Below are 25935 nucleotides of genomic sequence, written 5' to 3'. Positions count from 1 at the left end.
GCAGCCGCTATATATTTCTGAAAGGAAGCCGGCTGCTGCGTTCCAGACGGAGTCTCAGCCTCCTCACACACAATCTTCTTGGCATCAAGGACACAATAACCACACGGCAAGATGTGCAAAGGACTAGCTGCCTTGCCCCACACATGTCTGGAGAGGTGAGAGAACCAGTTTGTCTCTTTAAGCAGGAAAATTAATGGGTTGATGGGCTGAAAAGGAACACAGCAGCCTTTTCTCAGAAGGAGAGTTAGTGTACATTGAAGACAGAAAATATATCCCTAGCATGTTAGGATGTTCTCCTGCTCTCATTCATTTTAGTGCAGATTGTGCAGGAGAAGTGCCAGGTGGTGTCAGGATGGTATAAAATGAGTTTCATCAACACAGTAAAGAAATAATGTGGCTTAACAGAACAGAAAAGTATAATTAACAGAGTTAATTTGTTTTCTATTATGCATGTATGGAACCAGAAAGCTAATTAAATTTTGGGTTTATAGAGGTGAACTCTTATTTTGAAGAATGCCATAGAAGGTTCTGTTAAGGCAAAGCAAGAATGTGAAGAGTGAGCTGAGTTCTCCGCCGTCTCTGCTTCCCCACCCAAACTACCTTTTAAAAACTTGTTTTTATCCCAGTAGGATTTATTTCCATTTTTAAACCCATACTGGGAGGAAAAAAATGTCTTAATAGGAGTTTTCTTGAGAGGGACTGTGGGTTGGGGAAAAGCTTAGCTCTTACTCTGTTCATCTTTAATGCATTTTAATTCTCCTTTGCACACACAAACACATTCTACTTTATATGGATTTGATACAGGTCCCATTCTGCACATGGCCTGCTTTTAGTTTAGCCCTAAGGCATGAGCTGAATGATAATGGCCTTTGGAAATATACTGTGCTCCTTTAAGCCTCAGTTGGCCATCTGAAATATCAGGATAACAATACTGAAATAAATATATTAGGATTTCCATTAAACCAAATAACAGATGAGATAACAGTATAAACATTTATTTTATAAGCAGCAGATAATAACCGTAGAGATCCCAACTGAAAACAAAAGCAAAGAAGCGTCTTTGTCTCTTGATGAAACACATCGGAGGCCTGAATGTTTCCAGATTTGCTGCTTGCTTACAAGGTTTCATTTTCCAAGAGTTTACCCCTCTGGGTGAATCCAAACCATCGAGCCCAGCAAAACGGATAATTTCTGAACAGGAATTGTACCTGCAGTCATCCTGATATTGCTTGCACAGGTCATCACAAAGATTAGTGAAATTATGAATGAAGTTCTTTCAGTATTCTAAGTGCTAAGGATTCTATATGTTCATAGCTAAAGCTGCAGTCAACCTCACTTACCTGGGAGTGAGCCCCATCAAATTAATGGGACTTAGTTCTGAGTAGACATGGTAGAATTGCAGCACAAGTATAGCCTTATGTAGCCAAAATGGCACCATCCCTACACAAGGGAGAAGTTATCTGAGGGCTGGGGTTTTTTGTTTTTTTGCAGAAGCAGGACACCTAATGAAGCAAAACAACAAAACCAAACCCTAAACAACCCTGCTAGGTGTCTGTTGGTGGGAGTGGAAAGAGAAATCTCTCTCTCCTCCTTCTGAGAGCGCGTGGAATGGAGTATTTTGAAAAAAGGATGGAAAGCTGACATGCTGACTGCCTGGAGGGCTGAGCAGAGAGTGCACACCACACTGCAACATTTTGTTGCAGGTCTTTTTATTTAGTAGTGAATCTCTTGTTTCTAGCTTGTCACCACAAGCAAGGCTACTGGTCATTCTTTAAACCCAGGATTTCCGTGTTTTTTATTACTCAGGAGTGGGGTCAAGCTATATTTGGATTGTAGGGGGAGAGCAATCACTAAGCATGCCGTGTGCAGCCCCTTCTTGGGTTTGTCATGTACTGCTGGTGCTAGCTTGGATTTCTTGCTAAAAGTGCATACCTTTCAGGATTTGGTGGGTGTCAATGGGTTTTTAAAAAGAAGGTACTACAATGGAAAGCAGCTCTACATAATACGGAAGACAGTAAACTAATTCTGTAGCTTTTTCTTAAGACTTTGGACGCCTTAGCAATCATTCCTAGCAAAACACAGCTTTTGACTTTTCAACAGCACTTATTTACACACATCCCCTATGACAAATTCTTCATGGCAATGCTGGCCCTTTCTTGTATTGCACTGGGCCTGGGGTGCATCAGACAGGAGGGGACGCCCAGCCAGAGAAACAAAGGAGAGAAAGTGGTGAGAAACAAAGATGGCGGAAAAAACACGGACGACAACATGGGGGGGGGAGTGAAAGGAGGAGGCAGAAGCTGCATTCCCATGCACCCCCTTTTCTCCAGTTTGCCATTCTTTCACTTTTTATAGAGAATTCAGATTACATTACAATCTTGCATTTCAGCATTTTCTGTGTTATCTTTCTACCTCTATTTCATATGTGATTGTTGAGCAGACGATGGAGGTTGTCTGAAAACAATTGCAGCACTAACTTCTGAAGTGTGGCCAGGCAAAGGGGCATTGAGAGTTTCCAGGGCTCCTGGGTCTTTAATTAAAAGCATCCTGTTAGCTAGTTCAGCCTGTTTTCTGTAGAACATGACTGGGGGTGGGTGGGCTACTGATTATATTTGCCTTTTTTTTTTTTTTTACTGTTTGAACAACTTTTCAGTAACGGCCACAGAGTGATCATTTATTTTCCTTGGTAGTGGAGAATTATTTATCTTCCGTTTATTTTTAAATTTTTATTTTTTATATAGCATTAGTGTTAATTCACTGTGAGAAAATGAAAAGATTAAAGAGGAGGAAATCAGCAATGAAAAGTCCTCCACCACCCCAGCTGCTTCTACAATTCACAGGAGCTCAGAAGTGACAATATGGCAATTTAGAAATGGTCTTCAATCAGCAATAAAAAACTTTTAATCAGTCATCCCTGAGCCTTGCTCAATAGGAAGAAATGAAATGAACTGGATCAGCAAACAGCATGTTTTTAATTAACATTAACATCAATCTTGGCTAAACGGGACTGACTTCTCCTCGTAGTAATAGTTATTAAATTTGTTTGTCACTTTATCTTGCCCAAGGCAACTCAAAACAATTTGTAACCAACCAACTAAAACAAACAAGCAAGCAAAACCCATTTAGATGCATTAAAACTAAGCGGGGCAGGAAAAATCCCAGTACCTAAGAAACATCCCACCCACTTCTGAAAGGCCGTAGATACGGTAGTTAAAGGTCAAAGGCCTGGTTGAAGAGGAACGTTTTTGCCTGGCACCTAAAGATGTAGAATGAAGGTGCCAGGCGAGCCTCTCTGGGAGAGCGTAAGTGGGGAGCCACCACAAAGAAGGCCCATTCTCATGTTGCCGCCCTTTGGACCTCTCATGGAGGAGGCACACGAAGAAGGGCCTCAGGTGATGGTCTCAGTTCATATGGGAAGAGACAGTATTGCGGTCCTGAGTCGCTGAAGGCTTCATAAGGCATGTTATGTGCTGTGTTTAACTACTGTTTTGATATTGCTAAAGGGCTGGCAGAGACATGGACTTCAGAAAGAAGAGTATAAATGTGTGAGTGAGATAAGCTGGAAGATTGGGGCAGCAGCGGACGGGGGACGGGACAGGTTGCATGAGGAGAACAATTCCTTCCGGCGGGTAGCAGCAAACCCAGCATTTCTCTGATGAATTGTGATAAACATAATGTGCTCATGCACATGTAACTTATTCTTCCTTTGAAAAAGAAAAGAAAAGCAGAGGAACAGGCGATGATTGCTGCTAGTTGATCAGCTGCCAGAGGAGAAAGATTCTGGCTTGGGCTCTGGGAGAATGCAGTACTAAAATGTGGCAACCCTAACCGGCAGTGTGAAGTCACAGAGCCCAAAACCCAGTTTGCCATGTCAGTGAGCTGCCCTTATGGCCAAATGTTCCCGTTGCTTGAGCCAAATCCTGGCTTCTCTCCTGTGCCCGTCCCACACCTGCTCTGCGTCAACACCTGCTGCTTTGCTGTGTCCGCCATCCTCCAATTCCAGCTTTGCTTGACAGCATCTCTGGGCGCAATGCTTTGGTGTGCCTGGTGATGTGATGAAAGAAAACAAATGGGTGCTGTCCATGAGTTTTATTAGCCAAAGGCCGTGACAACAGAGGCATCGTGATCAAAGAATAAAACAACAAGGGCAGGGGCTCAAATCTGTGTGGAAAGACACAAGACAAGAACTATCCATCAAAGAAAAAGCCTGGTTTTCATCTGATGAAACAGAATAGCAAGCCAAAGATAATATGAGAACATGAAGACTTAACCAATGAAAAACCACAGAGGTCCCAACTTAAAAGGGGGGAAAAAACCTCTTGATTTTTTATTTTATTTTTTGTGGGGACAGTCTAAATGACTTGGGATTTGCTGCTTGTACATATATGTCTCCTTTCTACAGTTTTAAAGTGGCTCCTCGGGTTAAGAACTTAATTCATTCCGGAGGTCCGTGCTTAACCTGAAACTGTTCTTAACCTGAAGCACCACTTTAGCTAATGGGGCCTCCCGCTGCTGCCGTGCGATTTCTGTTCTCATCCTGAAGTAAAGTTCTTAACCCGAGGTAATATTTCTGGGTTAGTGGAGTCTGTAACCTGAAGCGTCTGTAACCCGAGGTACCACTGTACTAGTCACTCAAATCCCTGTCAGGAGAAAGATAATTTCACAAAGCCTACAAGTATTAGTAGTTGTGGCATGTGCTATTTTTCTAGAAAAAGACCTACCTGAACTCACCATGAACACCTCCCTTGTTCTCTTAGAATGGCAATGGTGCCCACCTGAGAGGAGTCGGAACTGAGTTCCGGTGAGTTCTGGCTGAAAAAAGCCCTGGCCATAGGCAATTTCAACACCAGTGGAAAGGGAATGGCACCAGCGCTTCCTATAATATGTCCCAGGAAACCAGCTGGTGCAAATGCAACCTCAAAATGGCGAATAAGCCAACAATTCCCTTTATTGTGAATGCCATTTTATTTTGCAGAGCCAAACAAACACACCTCCTTTTGGATCTCTTCCTGATCATGGGATGGGATTAATTGATTTCTTTTTATGTTTTAATGGATTTTTTCCATAGTTGCTTTTGGAAAAACTGGACCCTTGGTAATACAATAGATGTGATTTGTTTTGACAACCACATTTTCTTATCTTCTTTGACCGTTTGGTTTTTGTCTGGACACTTAATAGTTATTTCATCTTGTGTGCAGCAGCACCAATTTAGCAGTGCTGATTTACAATAAACTGTTAATCTTATTTCTGTGACTGAGCTGGATGGTGTGAGAAAGGGGGCATGCAAGACTCAGGCTCTCACGGGTTGCCAGCTTCGGCCATTGTTACTTGTTCCACAGGCTGTGTACCAAAATAAGGTCCGAGTTCCTCCCCTGGGGTAAATGCATTGTGACATGCCACCCCAGGCACACTGACACAGGGTTCATGTTTCCTTTTGGGAATGGGCACAATGGAGACAGTGGTGTCTTTATCACATATGGTTGATTTACACATATATACAACCTGAACCTACGATGGAGGGGTTCTCCCATAGCTTCTCCCATAGCTGCAGCCTTGGATCCAGGCAGACCTCCACCACGGCTCTCAAACATTGCTCTGCCTCTCCGATTCGCTGCTTTGTTTCTTGGTCACAAAACTCTTATCCAGCGGCGTAGCGTGGGTTGTCAGCACCCGGGGCAAGGCAAGTAATTTGCGACCCCTAACCCGGGGCAAGGCAAGTAATTTGCGCCTCCTAACCCGTGGATTTGCGCCCCCTAACCCTACAAATCTATGCCTATGAATGATGGTCTCCCTCTCTCTCTCTCTTTCTCATATTCCAATTGATTCCCATTTCCGCCGATCGATCCCCGAAGCTCTCACCCAGCGAAATTCGTGCGTAATTACGCTTCACCATCCCTAATCCTGCCGCTTCCACCGGGAAATCATGACGGTGCGTTTCTCCTCTCCAAACTTTCCCCGGCCCTTTGCCGGCCGGCGCAGGCCTTTTGGCTACGAGCTCCCCTCCTTCTCTGCCCGCTTCCGACCCCACTTCCCCGTCCAGCCTCCCTACCTCCTGAAAAAAGGCGCCGGCGCCGAGCAGGACACCCCCGCGGCCATCGGAGAGAGGCGGGGCCGAGGGAGGCAAGCCAATGGGCGAGGCGGGGGTAGGTGGCCACAGGGGCGGGCGCTGCCGCAGTCCTCGGGTGGGCAAGGTAGGAGCAGGCGGAGGCTGGCCGTCCGCTCTGACAATAGGGGCAAGCCGAGGGCACAACAGGGCTGGGCCCTCTGGACTCGCGCCCCCCCCAGATGTTGCGCCCGGTGCGGCCAGCACCCCTGGCACCCCCCACGCTACGCCACTGCTCCTATCTCTAGCTCACATAGCTCCCCACTCTCCAAACCCTGGCTTTATCTGTGGAGGGAGGGGCCCCACCTATTTGCTGTCCCACGCAAAGTCTCTTTGTGCTTTGTCTTAATGGCTTGTCAACCTGCAGGCTAGCCTGGCTTAATTAACACTTTTAACACTTGCTAAATTGAGGGATTAATGCAGTATCACCCAGTTTGACACCCAAGGGTTTGATTAGGTTTTAACACTTTGCTGAATCCGGGGCTTATAGTGGTCTAGCAATTTCCTGGAATTAGAAGCCTTTGATTACATTCTAACACTTACTGGTTCCAGGAATTTAGAAGTGTCTAGCACACACAGAATTAATTGCAGGGCCACAGTGCCAAATAATGACAAGACACTGAGAGATGCTTGTTTTTAAGTTAAATGCAGCTGGGAAAGAAGGATCATAAGCTACTCAGATAACTTTTGTTATTGGGCGCAGCATAAATATTGAACATAGATGAAAACATGGCTTACAGCTTGGGAGGGGACATGATCCATTACTGCCTCCTGCTGATAAGGCTAATAGTTGCTTCATCAGGACTGTGGCGGCTGAAACGGCCGAACCCTCCTCCACATCCACCAGAATCCTAATCCTGCTTCTACCAGGTCACAGCAGTCACTTAAACTTTGTGTGTATGTTTACTGCATTCTTGCAATTAACCTCATGTTTAGTTTGGCCTTCTCCTGGGAATTGGGCCTAGTCCCATTGCATTGAGGCAGCCACATCTCTACCTGCCCCACACCTGATGTAGGGTTGGGGCAGGAGGGCATGCTTTGGGTAAAAGACTTCGTGGGCCAAATTTGAACCCCTGGCAGGCCAGGTTTGGCCCACAGGCTGGAGTTTCCCCACCCCTGTCCTCATGAGAAGACATTGCTGGACTGAGCATCTGCTCACAGTCCTTCTGTACAGGGGTTACTGTGTCTAGAAACTGCTTGCTTGCTTGCTTGAACTAATAATGCTCCTTGCCTCTCGCTCCCATCCTGTCTCGCTTGCTCCCACATGACTTTTGGGCTTTGGTCCTGTTGCCACCTGAGATGCTGATTGCCAGTGAGTTCTGATTTAAGCAGAAATTCAGCAGGTGCAGCCTTTCCTGGCATAGAGATAAGAAATACTTATTTATAAAATAGTTATTTATAAAACTGACTGAGCAACTGCTGTGCAGATAGAACAGGGCGCAAACTGGGTGCAATCTCCTTGGCTAACTTTCTGGGGATGGGCCAGCAGGAAATGTACCCCTCTGAGTCCATGCTTCATTGTACACTCAGTTGTGTGCGGTATCAGTAGATGTCAGAAGCACAGGAAGGCAACATCCCTAAGCTCTGTCGTTTCAAAGAAGTTTTCAGAGCTTCTCCTGCTTATGGTTTTTAATCAGCATTAATTGCAGAGGAGTTCTGCTTATCCAAGATTGCTTTGATATAGGAGATTCATTTGATAACCTGAGGATAAGCAAATAATATTGCTTAAGAAACTTTGGTGAAAGGGAAAACCACTTCTGGTGAAATTTGTCCAGAACTGAAACAGGCTTTAGTTACCCATTGGAAGATTCAAAGTACTTTCCCCTTTGAGAGGATGAGCCTGCAAGAACCTCCCTTAGTCTGGCACAACCATAAAATACGGTGTATCCAAATAAAGGCAGAAGAAACTGCTATTCTTGCATGCTAAAACCTTGCATACCAAAAAGTATATTTTCTTCGAAATTTCTAAAGCAACTAGTGTGCTTGGGTTTATTTCTAGGCTCAGGGACTCCCAGAATACAGAGTATTTTTTCTCATATTGGGGGTGGGGTGTTCCGCTTGCATCCACTCTCAGTCTGCATTTCTAATGAGAGTATCCTTACTCAAGAGACACCTCGGTCAAAAGAGAGCATGGGGACTTGGCCACCCTTTGGCCTGTGAAAAAGGCTTTTCCCAGGTCAAGTGAATACATTTCTTGGAACTACTGATTATGGAAATAGCCTTAGCATCTGTTGACGTCCTCCAAAGAGACGGATGAGTAAGATTTTGACTCCAGGGTCCAAAAAGCCAAGAACATCACGGTCAGTCTTCAGAACTCTTGAGATTTCCTGCCTGTGGAGAAAGGAAAAGAAAGAGAAAAACGGGAAGAAAGGAAAAGGAAAGGAAAGAACACTGTGCAGGGACAGCCTTTTAATAAGGCAATAGAAAGCAGACCACTTTGGGCTTTGTGGATTGTGAACAACATAGCCATTGCCACTGGAGCAGTGAGGAGAAGTGATGTGGTGGCTTTCAGTGAGATATCGCAAGAGCCCTGCAAAATCTCCTGGACTGCTCACGAGGTCTCACCCAAAGCCACAGCCATGTGAAACAAGGCGTGGAGGTGGGGGCCGGGCACACATGGTGGCACTTTCATATTTTGCATCAGGTGGCAAATCAGGCCAGGCAGCCCCTGACACTGTGTCATTTGATATACTTTTAAATTAATGAAGCTTTCAAATTACTTGAGCCACCAATACAGGATATAGCTGCTTATACCCCCTTCCTCATTCTCCCACTGGTTCCCTTGCCCACCCTCATCCATTGCCTGAGCTCTATAGATCGCAGAATCACTGTGGTGCCGTGTCTAGTGTGCTTTTCACAAACCAGGGAGATATGGGTTTCATTCCTGCTTTCTATGGAGCTCACTGGGGAAGTTTAGCTCAGTCATAGCGTCTCTCCACTTGCTGCATAGGGCTGTTGTGAGGATAAATAGGGTAGCCTCCATGGGCATCCTGCACTCCTTGTAGGAATAAAAGAAGAGCCCAGCCCAGTGGTACCAAAAGCCCATCTCACTGAAAGCAGCCCTGTTTATGGAAGCTTTTAATGTTTAACAGACCACTGTATTTTAACATTTTGTTGGAAGCCGCCCAGAGTGGCTGGGGAAACCAAGCCAGATGGGTGGGTATAAATAATAATAATAATAACAATAATAATTGTTAATATAGTATCTTGTATCCTGCAGTGACCAACCAGATGCCTTTGGGAAGCCTGCAAGCATGACATGGGGTGCTCAGGCTCCCCAGGAACTGGCATTCAGAGATAGCCACCATGATTACAGTAGTTGCTATAACTATCAATAGCCTTTGTTGTTGTTGCTGCTGCTGCTCCTCCAGGAATCTATCTAATCCCCTTTTAAAGCTGTTGACATTGGCGGCCATCATTACATCTTGCTGTAGCGAGTGGCATTGTTTACTTACAGTATGTGCTGTGAGAAGAAATTTCTTTCTTTTGTTGTCCTGAATCGCCCAACATTCAGCTTTAATGGTGATATATATATATATATATATGATTGCAAAAAATACATTGTGGAAAATAACTTCCTACTGCCACAAGTAGTAATTGTTGGCACCTGTCCATCTCGAGAGACAATGATGGAGGGCACCTCCAGGAGTGAGGTCAAACCGCTGCATTAGCAGCAGTGGCGTAGCGTGGGTTGTCAGCACCCGGGGCAAGGCAAGTAATTTGCGTCCCCTAACCCGTGGATTTGCGCCCCCTAACCCGTGGATTTGCGCCCCCTAACCTGTGGATTTGCCCTAACCCCAGATGTTGCGCCCGGTGCGGCCGGCCCCCCCTGCACCCCCCACGCTACGCCACTGATTAGCAGCACCCAAGTGGCCTCTGCAGGGCACAAGCCTGAGCAGTGTGTATGGGGGTCCTAGGCTGCCCAGACAATAAGAGCCCCCTCTCAGGCTTGCCGATGTGGCTGAAAGGAAAGCAGAGCAATATATTTGGCACCAGCTTAGCTGCAGGAGTTGCTGGAAGGAGGCGTACAAGGTGTCATCCACCGGCCTTAGGGACTCCACTATGAATTTGTGTAGGGTTTACTCCTTAGCCTTTTTTTTCTCATGTAGATACTCCGCAAGGCAGTGGAGGTTTAGGATCAGAGTATTCCTTCTCCTAGATGGGCTGCCTTCCCAAGTGGACCCACCTGCCCCTCACTTCCCTCTACAGCATGTGCAGAAACCGCCTTCTACTTCTAGGTCGTGGTAGGAGGGAAATGTGCTGAGAGTAGTTAGGAGACCCCTCTCACCATGCTACAATTTCCAGCACCCTTACAAAACTACACTTCCCAGGTCTCTTTGAGAGCCAGCGTGGTGTAGTGGTTAAGAGCGGTAGTCTCGTAATCTGGTGAACCGGGTTTGCGTCTCCGCTCCTCCACCTGCAGCTGCTGGGTGACCTTGGGCCAGCCACACTTCTTTGCAGTCTCTCAGCCCCACTCACCTCACAGAGTGTTTGTTGGGGGGGAGGAAGGGAAAGGAGATTGTGAGCCGCTTTGAGACTCCTTAGGGTAGTGATAAAGCAGGATATCAAATCCAAACTCTTCTTCTTCCAAAACTTTTCTTTGGGAGAAGATACAACTCTTAAAATGGAATAAGAGTCTTTTAAGGGCATGGTGTGAATGTGGCCAGTAGACTGGATGATACCCAGGATAAAAGGGGAGATGTCTATGCAATCAGAATAAGGTGAGGAGGAATGGTTTGAAGTCACTTCAACCGAGGGCTCGTCCACACTTCCCCTTGCCCCATGCCTAGACAGCACGGATCCAAGAGATTTCCTGCTTGTCCTGTGCTTTCTAGGCACAAGTCAGAGTGGTTTTCCATTTGCCCTGTCACTTTCCCTGGGGAAATCTGCTCTTTGCCACTGAATCGAACAAATGTAGAAGCAACTTGAAGAACTACCTCTCATAAGTTACGACAAATGTATTCAACTGTCTCAGACTAGCATTTATTGAATACAATGTCAGCTGCACTTTCATATATATTTTTTTCTTATATCTCTCCCTCCAGAGCCAAGGAGATCAAGACGAAGTTGGGCACACTGCTCCAGAAGCCTGACTCGGCTATTGACTTGATTATCCCTTACCCAGAGAAGCCGGAAAAGCCAGCAAAGGTCCAGAAGTAAGGATATAATAATTGTTCCACTCTGTGACCCTGTTTTCTGCTGTTTTCGTTTTTCCATTTTGCTGAAGGCCATTTTCTAGCAATGTTACATTTGAAAGTGTGGTTGGGTGAACTTCTGCAATACATTTGAAGCTTATTACTCATTATAATACCCTTGTCAGCCTCTTTGAACTCTCAGGTAGGTGGGGCCAAAGTCATGAGGTAGTGGGAAAGTCAGAGGGTAGTGCCTAGGAAGTCAGAGGAAAGTGTATAGCCCTTCTTTGTATCATGTTTAGTCTGCTTGCAGAGCATTCCCCTCTTTCTACCCTTCTTCCAAAGAACAGACCACACAGTGTTAAGTAAATTTTAAAAGTTTTACTTACAGAATGTTCCAAAGGTCAGATTCATGCATTTATCCAAGCAGCAGCAAGGAGAACACAGGCAGAATACTCTCGGAAAATATAGAATGATAGCTTCAAACACATGCTCTAAGCTTGGAGCAAAGCTTAGACATGTCTTCCTTGGTTAGTTACATATGGCAGAAAGGGAACAGAAACAGAAGGCTTCACTTCCTCCCTCTTCAGCAAAGAGGATGTATGATCTAGCTGAGTCTAGGAATCTAACTCTGTGGTGTTAACCCCTTCATGTACTAACTAGAACTCATGTATAGCTATGTTTGACTGCAATTTCCCAAAACGTGCCTAATTTCATGAGGATGAGTGCAGCCTGAAGGGATAGGTGGAGGCCAGGAGAGGGAAAAACGGGGGGTAGCCCAAATTGACAAAGTGATGGAACAGGTAGCAAGCCTGGGGAGAAGCTCTCTAGAAGCTTCTGGCACCAGTGAATTGGTCTTTGCCAGCATGCTGATGAACAAGGAGGGAAAGAGAGAGAAAGAAAAGTGGGTGGCAGAAAGACGAGGGAGAAACGGAGAAAGAGAAAAGGCTACTTTGGTCTCTTTGCTACCCAGCACTGGCTTCCTACCCTTTCTATAGAGCCAGGCCCTGGGCATTAGATCCAAGCCAGTGGGACAAATCCAGTTGAAGCTCAGGACCAGCAAGGATTTGAATCTGGAGTTTTCTGGTCTAAATCCACCATTTCAGCCATAATGCTACACTGACTCTTACCTCCATCTCACTACCAGATATAGTGGGAAAGGCAGTTCAGGAAGTAACAACACACGTTTTCACTTCACTTACGACAGTGGGTTTGTCTGTCTCTTTAAAGCAGTTATAGGCCACCTTTCCAAAGTTCTCTCAAGGTCGAGTTCAGCTGAAACAATATAATGTTAAACTTTTAAAATGACAAAATCCAAAGGTAAGCAACATTTTAAAATAAAACGAGTCAACATCAAATAGCACAAACCACAACAGCCAGTTAGCAGTGCATCCAGTGAAATCACATGACTTAAAAGTCACTTGGAGCAAATAGATCTTCAAAGCATTTTGCAACAACAAGACTGAAGGTGTCAAGCCAACTATATACCCCTTGAGAGGGAATTCCAGAGTCGAGCTACCACTGAAAAGTCCCTGTCCTTCAATCTTAGGCAGGCCAACAGTCTGGGTCTCCCGTGCCGAACTGAAGGCACAGGCAGGTTTGTACAGGTGTAAAGCTGTAAACGTGGTCTTTCAGAACACAACTCCATCCAGGATCAACTGAAGACTTAGTACCTCTTTCTTCATCTTAGTTGCCCTTCCATCCCAAAACGTCCTCGTCTAGACACCTGTCCGGGAGTTCCACAGCCTTCCTGGGATTTATAGCTGGAAAACAGAGGTAGAGCTGTCTGTCACCAGAATCCTGATGACACTGCACATTAATACAGGCATTAACAGGGCTTAGAAATAAGTGTTTAAACAGGAAATTAAATGCCCCTGTGATATATGAGGGAATTAAACTTCATTTTACAAAAGGGGAAATAAAATCAGCTTGAAAGTTGATCCCATGGCTTTCACAGCTTGTCAAAGGACTGTGAGTCGATATATTGATCCCCTGTCAGTTACTAAAACTTCAGATGTATATTAGCAGGTTTAGAAGAATAAGAGTTTTATAGGAAGTGTGCAAACAATAGTTAATGGTATCAACTGCTGGGAGGCATCTTGGTGGTGGAGGGCTCCATTTATGCTGGCCTTGGAGCCCTGGTGGCACTGCTGCCTGCTGCATTAATCACTGTCAGTTTTATCTGAAGGAAAACAGTCTCCCATCTGTACTGAAGATAAATCAGTTCCAGGAATTGGAACAAAATGAACCCCAGTAGCATCTGCTTTTGTTAAGGAGAAGGGTGGCCTCAGTGGGAGAAGGGAAACTACTGTATATTGGCTTTTTGGCCCTGAATCTGTTTCCAATTACTTCTAACGAAGGTTCTGCAGATAGACTGATCTGAAGATTGCATTGTGATCTGCCTGGCTGTTATTGGCCTAGTTTGAACAATCATTAGAGACAGAAATTAGATAGATTGTGCACTTTTCCTTTTCAAAGTCATTAAGAACAAATTAGGCGATGTGCTTCATCTTGTTCTGATAATGGAAACAGCAGTCTCATCTTGTCAGCCAGCGGCTCCTCTGAGTTTCTGGAAGGAGCAAAGCGTTCTGTTTTCTATTATTCCTACTGGAATAAAAGTTTGCTTATTTTTGCTATTTTTAATTTCTGATTTTGTGAATCACCCTCATTAATTACTGACAGAGTAGATGCATGCTTAAATACACAGACACAGGCAGGCAGCTGCAGATCTTGTTTTTCTTTAGCTGTCCGGGGAGCCCGATTCTCACTGTGAAGGCAGCAGCGCATGGGAAGCAGAAGCTTCTCTCTTCAGATCAGAAGGGAGCCTTAGGGTGCTTCCAGATGGAGGTCTGTTGTGGAATCAGTACTGCCCCTATGCAGCATTCAGGCAACATCAAAATGTCAACTTATACTTTTTTTTACATTTTATTTGGATTTCTTCTTACTGTGAAAAACCAGTTAGGTAAAAATCACCCATCATTTCTCTGCTAATGTGTGGAAGCTGCATTTTGGGGGGTTGGCAATTTGGGGTGTGTGTGTGAGAGAGAGAGAGAGAGGGGGGGGGGGAGATTTATCAGTGGATGGTCCCTGCATCTGGCAGCTGGTGCCCATGGACCCTGGCAGGGGTGCTAGGAAGTCTTGCCCAGTTGTTCTGGTTTTCTTCCCAGCCTCCTTGCTTGCAAAGACGTGGTGAATACTTCAGCACTGCAGTTGTCCTAAGACTAGGGCTCAGCCACACTTACCTTTCGCTCTTCTCTTTCCAGGCAGAGCTCCGCTCTTTAGAGCTCCGTGTCTGAGCATGGGGGTTTTTTGTTTGTTTTTGTTTGCCCCGGAGCTTTCCTCTTTAAAACCAGCTCTTTCGCACTGAATTGGAGCAAATGTTAATCAAGTTTTCTGCAGATTGATGTTGATTCTGATTTATCATCAAAGAGTGGGTTTTCCAGGGAAAAGCAGCAGGGGCATAAAGTGTGGGTGAACCCACAGTTGCTTTTCTGCTGGGAAAATAGTTGTGTACATCTGTCTTTCCTCATACTCTCCCTATGCAATTTTTTTTTGAAGTTTTATTAATATGTAACACCTAACCCTAAGTTCCGTGGCTCAGAATTGCTGTCATAATTTCTAGTGTGGGTTCATGCCAAAGAACCCACATTACTCAGAAGTAAGACCCACTGAATTCTACTGGGATTGCCCTCAGACAAGTATTATATAGGATTGCAGTCTGAATTGGTAAGTCTTAACCAGCAGTCCCACAGGGCTGTTTCCAAGGGCCCTCATGACTTCACACTGCAGTCAAATAAACAGTTAAGACCAGGATTTCACCATCTCAAGCCTTGGGGGAAGCATGTGCTTTCTGAAGGAAAAATCAAAAGGCACATTCACCTGAATCATCTTTGGGGTTGGGTGGATGGAGTGCTTCACTTCATACAATCTCCATGTCACCCACACACAGGGTCCTTCAACCAGCTCTTGTCTCCACCAGTTGGCATGCAATGCCCAACTGCCTTCTCAAGCTGAATGTGAAGGGTGTTCTGCATAAAAGCTACCTGCCGTTTTCTTTGGATGCTGCCTTAACTCCTGAATGTGTCCTTCAGTGTGAGTGGGGGCTGCAGTGGTCTCCACAGGCCCAACAAATGCTTCCCTCTTTTCCCAATTTTCCCAGTGGGATGTTGACAACCCCAGTGGGCTGCCCTGCTTGAAGTCTGGGTGAGTTCTGTGGATGGATATGAGTGAAATTTGCAAACTCTCTTGCTCTGGAGAGACATCTGTACAAACAGGAGTTGTGTTCCCTCTCCCTCCCATTTCTTCCACTCCTGAAATTAGGCTACTTTCGCTCCAAATAGCCATGATTTCCTCTGCCCTCCTCCACACACCGGACAATGCTCTTTATCTTTTTTTAAGAAATATTTTTTCAAGCATCTTACAAGTTTATGTATCTTGGTGTTTCTTTCCTACCTTTATATAGAAAAAATACACACTTCATTTTTTTAAAAAACCTGAAAAGTGAATGTGAGGAGGTGTCTTTATGAGCTCAGTCCTACAAGGAAATTTGTGTATCTGACACAACCAGGGAGAATGCAGCTTGATTACATCTGTGTACACCCTGGTGGGAGGCCTAACAGTATTTACCTTTATACAATTAAGAGTGCTTTACAAGTATACTACTATGCTGACTATAAGGTGCTTGCCAACATTTTAATTTTACATATGGGGAACTGAAGCTGAGAGAAACAGGAAGAAGCGGGGAGGAGAGAGAATGTAACTGACTGACTTATTTGCCCAGGCTACACATTTAATCCATGGCAGAAGTGGCAACCCAGAACTCATATTTATTTGGTCTGGGATTCCCAGATCCATGTCCAGCCTCCAGCTCTCCATTCATGGACCAACCACACTGGTGGCTGTTTGCCTTGAAATAGATATGCACCACCTCTCAGAACCAGGCAGGTTTATGCCACAGTGGCCTCGCTTCTCTTCTTCTCCCTCCCTCTTGAGTGATCTTGCCAGCTTGCATCCACCCACCCCCCACCCCATACATGGCCGATGTGGCTTTTGTCTTAAACTAATCACTGAGGGCTTGTCCACACTTCCGCTTGTCCGGTGCCCAGAAAGCACAGATTTGATCGGTTTTCCCTTTGCCGGGGAAAACCTGCTCTTTAGCTTTAAATCAGAATAAACACAATATTTGCTCCAATTGAGTGCTAAAGTGTGGTTTCCTCCAGGGGAAAGCAGTGAGACAATAATAAGTGACAATAAACTCTTGATTTCAAGCCCTGAAGGGTAAAATCAGATCATTATTATCCATGAAGAGTAAAATCAGATCATTATTATCCATTTCATTGCTGTGAGAACCCTCTGGCATGTCTTGCCTGAGACAAAGGGGGTCATTGACTACATCCCTTAGGAGGGCGTGGGAACTGATGTTGGATCTCTGGGAGGGACAGAAGCAGACCCCAAAGCCACAGCCAGAGCAGGGGAAAGAGTTCAGCCTTCAGAGAACTTTTGAGAATGAATGAATGAATACTCAAGGGATACGGATGGAGATGGATCATTCCCCACTCTGCTCCAGACTGTTTCTGCCTAGTTCCACACAAAATAAACTGGGGATGTTAAAAATGGAACATTGGAAGCAATGTAGGAGCCCCTACATGGTACTTCAGGGAAGAACTGTGTGTTATACTCAAGACAGGACTATGGCCCAATACTGCTACCCCATGTAGAATTCCTTCTCCCTCGCTCATAGAATGTGGGATCATAAAGTGCCTTTCCCCAAGCCTCACTCCAGCACACTGTCTGCCACAAGAGGGAAAATGTAGGGTGTGATTGTCATGGTTTTCTCCATAACGATCCAGAGCAAGTCACAACAAATAGTTAGCAGAGTAAGAATGTTTAAACTCGATGTCGGGTTCCAAAAAAGATTCAGACACAATCAGCTTCATCCAGTATTATTTGCTGAAGGCAAATGAGCATAACATTCACAGATCAAGTTGCAGCAAAACCTTAACTTACAATAAGCATAGCTGTCAACGTTTCCCATTTTTTAAGGGAAATTCCCTTATTCCTAATAGGATTCCTCACAAGAGAAGGGAAAAGTTGACAGCTATGACAATAACACTAAAACCTTAGCACTTAAATATACTATATACAGATTACCACCAAGGAACGAAGTAGAGAGAACCAAGAAGGAAAAAGAGAAAGTGAAACCAGGCTCATTTGTTCTTATAGGCAGAATGACCTTGGGAGAGAAAGATAACAGGACCAGTTTAAAGCAGCTTAATTTATGGTTGCCATATTTCAAACTGTGAAAATCTGGGCGGAAAGTTAAGCTTTGTTTTTGGTTGTTGAGCTTTTCGGGCAAATTCACAAAAAAAGAAGTTTCTGAGCTATTTTTAAGGAAGATCGCCAAAAACACTGCTGACATGCCATACGTCCGGATTTTCCTGGACCTTTTAGCGATTTCTGCCTGGAATACTGGAATACTGCTTCTGACTGCAGTATTCCAGATATGTCCAGGAAAGTCAGGATGTATAGCTGCCAGTGGTGGGGAATCTGTAGGACTCCATTGTCCCTGTTGGCCATGCTGGCTGAGATGGATGGGAGTTGGTACCTCAAGTTTGCAGCATCACTCAAACCTGGAGCCTGAGGAAGTATGGAGTCTGTGCACCCATAGGTTTTACCTAATTCCAAATCTGGTTCCCTAGGTCTGTTTTTTACATACGTAAACAAACAAACAAGAGAACGGAGATGTTAGCCTAGATCTCCATTGCCTCATCTAGTTGAGCCATGAGCTAAAAACAAATAAGTCCTTAGTTTGACTCTCCCTTCTGGCATAAACTCAGTTGCTGAACTTACGTGAGTCACTACTTGTCTGCGCATCAGTCTGCTCATATGTCGTATAGGGAGGATAACATCAATCTTCCTTCCAGGGCTGTAGTTAAAAATTATGTGTGTGAAGTGCTTTGAACAAGAATAAAGTCAAAATGCTAAGTGATTATTCTCAATCCTTCTCCACTGTGATGCCTTCAAACACCAACAATTCTTTCTGCTATATTTTACCAGTGACTGTTTTCACTGACTTTAATGGGTGTGCCCAAATATCTCCCCCTCTCATCTTTTCAGACCATCACCAGAGGAGGCTTGGCTGTGGCGCAACTCTCTGGAGAAACTCCTGCAAAATCCATGTGAGTTTGCTGTGGGATCTCCCACTACTGGGAACAACGTTAGAGTCCTTGCAGGTTGTGGTGTGAGCAGGTTAAATCATTCCTTGGGAATGACAAGGTAGAAGTGCAATCATAAGTATTTAATAATAATGACACTACACAAGGGCTTTGGATGAAAACTGAATGGTACTGTGCCACAAACTAGAGACATGGAGGAATCCAGATATACAGGTGTTGGTAGTAAGGCAATATGACAGAGGGGAAAACCCAGTATTCATAGGCATGTGACATGTGCAGAAGTTGAATTGCAGCCACAAGTTAGTTAGAGCAATTAGACTCTTAAGGACATAGTGATTTAAATGCCATTGTCTCCATTCATAAGGAGCACAACAAATTCCTCCCTCTCCCATATAGCTAGCCTTCATGTGAACTGGGGCTTCTGTGACTAATAGTCCCTTAGTATGGCTTGCTAGAATCCTGCTACATTATCCTCCGCCAAAGACTACTTACTATTATGTGATAGATTCAAACAAGAGAAAATGGAACTGGAATAAGAAGTTGGGGTAGAAATACATCGTTCTGATATAATTTGTATGTACGATGGAAGAAAAGCGATACAGATGTTGAATAGAGGAATCTGCATTTTCCATCTCGGAAGCCAATGTTCTCTCTTATTTGAAAGGATTATGATGAATCCATTATTTTAAATGATGACCTTCCCCCAATTTTTCTCTGTGCAGACGGGCTTGCTAGCTTCAGGACCTTCCTCCAATCCGAGTTCAGCGAGGAGAACATTGAGTTCTGGATTGCTTGTGAAGACTATAAGAAAATCAAGGTGCCTGCTAAAATGGCTGAAAAGGCCAAGAAGATCTATGAGGAATTTATCCAAAGTGAGGCTCCCAAAGAGGTCAGTTATTTGCACTGAAAGGAGTTCATAAATTTGCTGTATGCTAAGAGTTGTCTCTGGTGGAATGATCTCACGATATCACCCCCCAAATCACGAGACAATTCTCTAAACTATCCCCTGACTGTATATCATAATGATTTGCTGTTGCAGTGACAGTTACAGCATTGCTTCCCGGTCATCATGCAATATACTTGGGAACTCTACTTTTACACCTTTAATTTTTTAAAAAATTGAATATCTACCGTAAATTAAAGTTGTAGTAGAACTTTGCTCTAATTCAAAGCCTGCTAATTTCAACAGGCTCTGCCAACATTTTCAAATTAAAATTTGTATCCTTTGAAATTTTACATCTGCCACATACAGCCCACAACCAAGACTCATGTACTTATTCTAGGGAAGAGCCAAGAGCTCAATGCTCAGGTTCAATTCCTGGCATCCCCTGCTAAAAGGATCTCATGTGGCAGGGTTCAGAAAATGCTCCACCTGAAAGTCCAAAAGACTGACTCAGAATGAGGTAGCTTCATAACTGGTATTTGTAGCAAAAATTCACAATCTACAATGCAAATAAATTCAAATATTTAATTATTTTTGCATTTGTGTTCTAGATGTTCACTGCATTACAGCCCAGATTAATTTCTGATATTCCTGGTTTCATGTTTGCCATTGTTACAAACTATTATTGTTATTATTTGTTTGTTTGTTTGTTTGTTTATATTTAATTTGCACCCCACCCATCTGACTAGTTTGCATGGGAGAGGCATGTTGGCAATTCTGCCATAAATCCAAGTGCAAAACATATTTTTAGTAGCTCCCTTGCTTTAAATAACACTGTGAAGGAACAGGCTTGGTTCGATTTCCACAGATAATCACTTCCCCCCTCCTTCTTACCTAGGTGAACATTGACCATTTCACCAAATCTGTGACCATGAAGAACCTGGTGGAGCCATCTGTGAGCACTTTTGACCTGGCCCAGAAGAGAATCTTCATGCTGATGGAGAAGGATTCTCTGCCCAGATTTGTGCGTTCCAATATATATCAGGAATTAGTAAAGTAGCAACGTGGCAGAGCTGTGCGGGGAACTGCTACTCCCACCCCAAGCAGCGCTGTAACTTCCTTACTCCAGTTATCAGTAGCCAGCGTTTGCTAGTCATCTGCGTAGTTGTTTTGCTTTATATATACAGTATATATATATATATTTCAAGCTTCTAGAGTTCAAAGGCTGTGTTGTTAAAAGTCTTGCCCACACTGTTTTGGTCTCTCTGCTGTTCCAGATGATTTCATATTACAATTTCTGAAATTTCTGTTCTTCTCCATGAATATCACTGTTACAAAAAAAAGAAAGTAAAAGTAATTAGACGGGCACACCTACCTAAAATACAACAGATGTCAACTGTTGAAACCTATGCTACTTGTATTTATTATCCCATCACCTATCCATCGCATGTCTGTGTCTAATCAAAGATAAGGAGGTTGTGGGGTCTTGAACTGGTGCATTGGGACCCACTGGTGACTTGCGGCTGGACCTATTGGTTGGTAGCAGCAGCAATACCACCATTCAAATATATGGTGTGACAATAAAAAGTGGGTCTCCAGTTGCCTGCTTGGGCTAAGGGTGGGTCCCTGGTCTGAAAAGGTTGAGGACTATTACTATAGAAAACAGGTTTTGACCTGCATAGGTCATCCTGTCATTTGTAGTAGCCATGAGGATACAGCATGGCTCAGCTATATAAGGAAGATAAGAAAGGAAAAGGCCCACGAAAATAACATTCGCTCTCTTGTGCCTTTTTACTTAATTCTTTCACTGAGATCATATTCACATACTCCCACGTCAAAAGTTTGTTATCCACTAGGTCATTTTATTACTGCAATTTCATCCAGGGAATGTTATTCAGATATATTCTTACCGGGTGAGAGCAGGCACTTAGCATGCCTCAGTAAACCAAACAAGGAATGTGACAGAAAATCACAGCTCTTTGCCAATTAAGGGAGCATTCAAACACACATTTGCCACATGAAACTGATGGTATGAAAACTCAGCTTGCAATAATGATCTCTATGTTGACATGGGGATGTGGGAATTAGGCAGGAAAGCCAAGAGGTTTGTCAAGCTTCTTGTGGGTTACATGCAGCTTGGTGGATCATAAGTTACACCAAAGCCTGCTCTGTTGTGAAGAAGGCTGAAGAGAAAGTGATAGTTTTTTGGTCAGCAACTGGTGTCACTCCAGCATGTTCTGCTGGAGTTGAGGGAAGGGATGTGCAATTATATAATTTTCAAAATACCCACCCCAAGTAGCAGTTACTAAAACACACTAAAACTCTTGGAAATGGAGACAAAGAGGTAAATAAATCTCACCATTCCAGCCTAAACAGTGTGGCTTGTTTTTAGCAACCCAGGCCTCTTATTTACTTCCATTTCTAAGTTAGCTTTAGTGAGGTTATAATAACTGTAATGGACCTACATAATTCCCAGTGCCAGTGCGCAGCCCCTGCGCAGGAGCATATGTAATGTTCCAGAAGTATTCTTTTCTGAATTGTGATGAAAATACCTGTAGCAAAGTCTTGTCTTTTCATTCTCTCGGGGGCAGGCTTGCCAAAGCGGTATTTCAGCCTAAACATTTAGCCTCAAAATTAGTGTTACTTGTATTCTAATTATAAGCTATCTAGATTTTTGCTTTCTGTGAACTGCATGGAAATAGAAATGCATCTGAACCCAAATGAAGAGAAAAGGTAGCAGTGCTAAGCACCATCTTGCAATCCCAGCCTGTGGATGCATAGCTGGGGACATACCCTGAATGAGTCAGCTATACAGCATGCGAGAACTACCCTACTGTTAATCCAGACTCACCTTTTCCCACAGAAAACCCATTTAAAAAAAAATAAAAATAAAACCCCTTCTGCCATTGACCAGTTCATGATATCTAAATAACTCATTTGCCCCTTATTTTTGAAAAGTCTGCGATCTGGGCAATTATCAAGATGGGGGAATTAATCCTAAATGCGAAAAAGAAAAAAGAAGGCACAATAAAAAGCAGGCTGCCAAACCCTTTTAAGTTCAAGATGAAAAGAAAATATAAAATTTAGACAGCTCTAGCAGGAGGATAGATTGCTTTTCTGTGTAAAGATTTGGTTCATTACATTATTGTTGGTCAGACTCCACAGGACAGACCTAATTGGGTCACTAATATTCTATTTCAAGGTAAGGTTAGAACCATTTCCCACTGAATGTACATGGCCACTCCACTACTTAAACCAGCCTTGGCCAAAGAAAATATCTCATTACAGCTTGCCTGTCATGAAGAAAGTCTTTGGTCTCACTCCAGTTTCAAGATGTGCTGACATCCTGTGAACAGATGCTCATTTCTAGCCAGCCCTAACTCCGTCTTTTTCCTGGTAGCAGTAAGTCATTAGTTGTGTCCCTTTACAGACAGGGTAGAACGTCCTGTGGGATTAGGCACCAATCCAATCCTATTATTTCTATATGGATACAGAAGGGGGAAGCAAAGTAATGACTGCAATGTATGAAGTGTGTATAAGCAACCTTAATAAACAGAGTTATCCTTTCTAAGGGCCATATGCATCAGGCTCCAGGCACAGCCAGTCTCCACCTGCTGCCTCACCAAGAGCAGTCATTTAACTTCATCTGGCACCACTAGGCTTTGTGGCCACCATGTTCTTTTCCTCTGACCTGCCAACTACTACTTATGTCTGGAGTGTAACTGTCTGAGTGTCGGGGCTGCCTGACCATCAAGCCCAGCAAGGATGGCTAACGGCCAGAGGTGGTAGAGGTTGTAGTTCAGCAACTTCTGGAGGGCCAAAGGTTTCCACACACCAGCTTCACAAGGTACTTCATTATAATGCAGTTAAATAGCTTTACATATACTACGAATAAGTGCTGGACTAGAACCATCATTCCCAGTTTTCTTAAATTTCTCAATAAACAAATTATTTTCTTCCAAATAATAAATACATACAGTGCAGTCTTTAAAGAAAAAAAGTCATCATGAAAGGAAATTCCAGGCAATAACTAATCTAAGTTGGTTAAATAATCTTATTTTCCTGGGAAATGATATGACAATGAGTGATTGATCAACCTGGGTTTTAGCCCATGCTTTGATGCGATCCATCAGTGGCGATCCCTGATGTTACATGCACTTGTTTGTGGGGAACTATGTGGGAAAGGCTGACTAATCCCCAGGGACCATTTTTGGGAACACACATTTCCTTGAGATGCTGATAACAGAACAAGCTGTCAAGATTCCTCTCCCCCTAGAGGCAGATTTTCCAGCCCATGATGTATGAGGCAGCCTGCATGGTTACAGCTTAGGCTGAACCTGTTCTGTTTCTCTCCCTCTGAAATTATAAAGAGCTTGTCAACATGTTTAAACTAGCAGCCTCCTCTCTTGGGTCCTGGAAAGAGAGCTTAACAAGACAGCATGTGACATACCATGAAATAAACAAAGGCTTGACAAACCTGTTTTCAGAAGAGTAAGAAAAATAACTTCTAAAAATTGTTTCCATGCTGAAAATATAAAAATATAGCACATGGCTGAAGGGTCAGGCTTCCCAGGAGAAAGAAAACAAATCAATTTGTTTTTATTGTTTAGCCTCAGGCAAACATCTAAAGAACCATTACAGCGTGAGAATGGGGATCTTATGCCCCCCCCCCCCCCCGATTTCTCAGTATAGACCTGGTTCACACATCAATTTAAGCCATAGTTAAAAACAAATTATGGTCTGTGAACAAGCAGCATGCTTGCACACACTACTGAAAACTTCTTATTGTACTCCTCTGCTTCTCTCTCCTTGCTGGGAAAGAAGCAAGAGACTAAGTTGTCATGTTTCTCTTGCAACAAACCATGTACATTAGCCAAGGTTTGCTCTTGGCTTACTGCCCATGGTTTGTTTGGATGAAACAAACCATAAGCATTCTGGTTAGGGAGCAATTTTATCAGGATTGCAGTGCATTCTGGGTGACTTGGAGAATACCTGAATCAGTTGTGGTATGGCGGATTCTGTGCAGAAACGCTTAGAATTTGGACAGTGTGACAGTACTGTCACACTGTCCAAATTCTAAGCATTTCTTACCAATATTTTAAAGCAGGTTTCAACTGGGGTTTTTTTGCTGCCTATTGTTGAAGAAAGAGAGTAAGAGAGAAACAGGGGCTATGACAATGACAATGACAACAACAACAACAACAACAACAACAACAACAAAACAACAACAACAACACAAGTTCCCACACCCCTGTCACTTTCCCGTCCCAAGCAGAAAACAGTGATTTCAGGATTGAATCAGGGATGGTTGAGCCCAGTAGCTTCATCAAAGGAAGAATTTAGTCAGTCTGTGATAGAGAAGCAATAAGAGCCCAATGGTTGCTCAAGGCAAGTGCTTCTCAACACCATCAAAACGTGTCTTGGAAGATGCCTCTAAATCAGTGTTTCCCAACCTTGGGCCTCCAGCTGTTTTTGGACTACAACTCCCATCATCCCCAGCTAGCAAGACCAGTGGTCAGGGATGATGGGAATTGTAGTTCAAAAACAGCTGGAGGCCCAAGGTTGGGAAACACTGCTCTAAATGATCCAATATTTTAAAAAATTATTATGACATCTTCATCCTGTCCCTCTTTGAGTCCATATTACCCTCCCAAATAAGTGTTGTCTCCCAAATATTTGTGGGGCAGATTAGGCTGAAAAAGAGTTTCTGGTCCAAGGCTGCCAGGTGAGTTCACTGGTTGACTGGTTTCCAGAATCCACAGCCCAATAAGGAATGTGACAAGAAAATGCCTTGGAAAGCATGAGAGAACAATTGCTTGACAAAACATTGTATAACCTTCGCACGAGCAAATCAAAATGAATGTTCAGAAAACAGATTGTGTCATCTAACCTCCCTACAAACTTTATTCAAACAAATCAGGTTGAATGCTCAGGTAGTCTGGAAAGCGACCTCAGATTCAAGGCCTCAGACCTGAACCGATAATCCTGTGAAACCAATGAAGTCCCTCAAGATCCTTTGTTTGTGAAATGGCAGGCCATCTGTTTCTCTAAACATCTATAGGTGTTAAATGTAAAGAAAAACATTTGCCTTATGATCAGTTATGTAGAATGTCACCAGGTGGTCCATTCTCTTTCTAGCACCTGGGTTTCCCATATTCAATACCAACCATGCTTTAGTTTTAGCTTTTAAAAACAAACCAACAAAATCACCAACTTTTGGGGAGCCTACTACAGAGATGTTTGGGTTGTGATAGCTTTATTTTCAGTTAAGTTAGATTTTTATCCTACTTTTGTCATTTAATAATGCACATGTTATTGGTGATATCATTATATTTCTCCATTATTATCTACAGGCTTATACAATATATAAAAATTATGGGCAAATTCCACTTAGAACTTCTCCTCATTGGAATGAATGTGATTTACAGTCTCCTGAGACTTGTTTTCATTTCACTGGGAGATGTTCCCATTGGGTTTTTCATATTCATATATTCACATATATATTTCTAGAATGCTGTAATTTGTGTTTTGGGTTGTGTTTTGGATTGCACATAGACTGAACGACTGCAAATATAAAGATGACTAGTTAAAACTATTTACTCAGCTTTTTATCCAGTATGAAATAAAGTGTCCCTGAGTGTT

The 25935-nt window shown here is 43.5% G+C and overlaps 1 protein-coding gene across 1 annotated transcript; it reads left to right on the top strand.

Moving 5' to 3' along the window:
- Window positions 1-25935, top strand: LOC114598402 (regulator of G-protein signaling 5). The gene is made up of 5 exons (XM_028732064.2): window positions 1-155; window positions 11149-11259; window positions 18352-18413; window positions 19133-19299; window positions 20192-25935. The coding sequence occupies exons 1-5, from the start codon at window positions 112-114 to the stop codon at window positions 20351-20353; spliced, it is 546 nt and encodes a 181-aa protein (XP_028587897.2). The 5' UTR covers window positions 1-111; the 3' UTR covers window positions 20354-25935.

This window comes from Podarcis muralis, chromosome 5 (assembly GCF_964188315.1).
Source record: "Podarcis muralis chromosome 5, rPodMur119.hap1.1, whole genome shotgun sequence".
Taxonomy (NCBI): domain Eukaryota; kingdom Metazoa; phylum Chordata; class Lepidosauria; order Squamata; family Lacertidae; genus Podarcis; species Podarcis muralis.
This window is presented reverse-complemented; position numbering and strand designations above follow the sequence as displayed.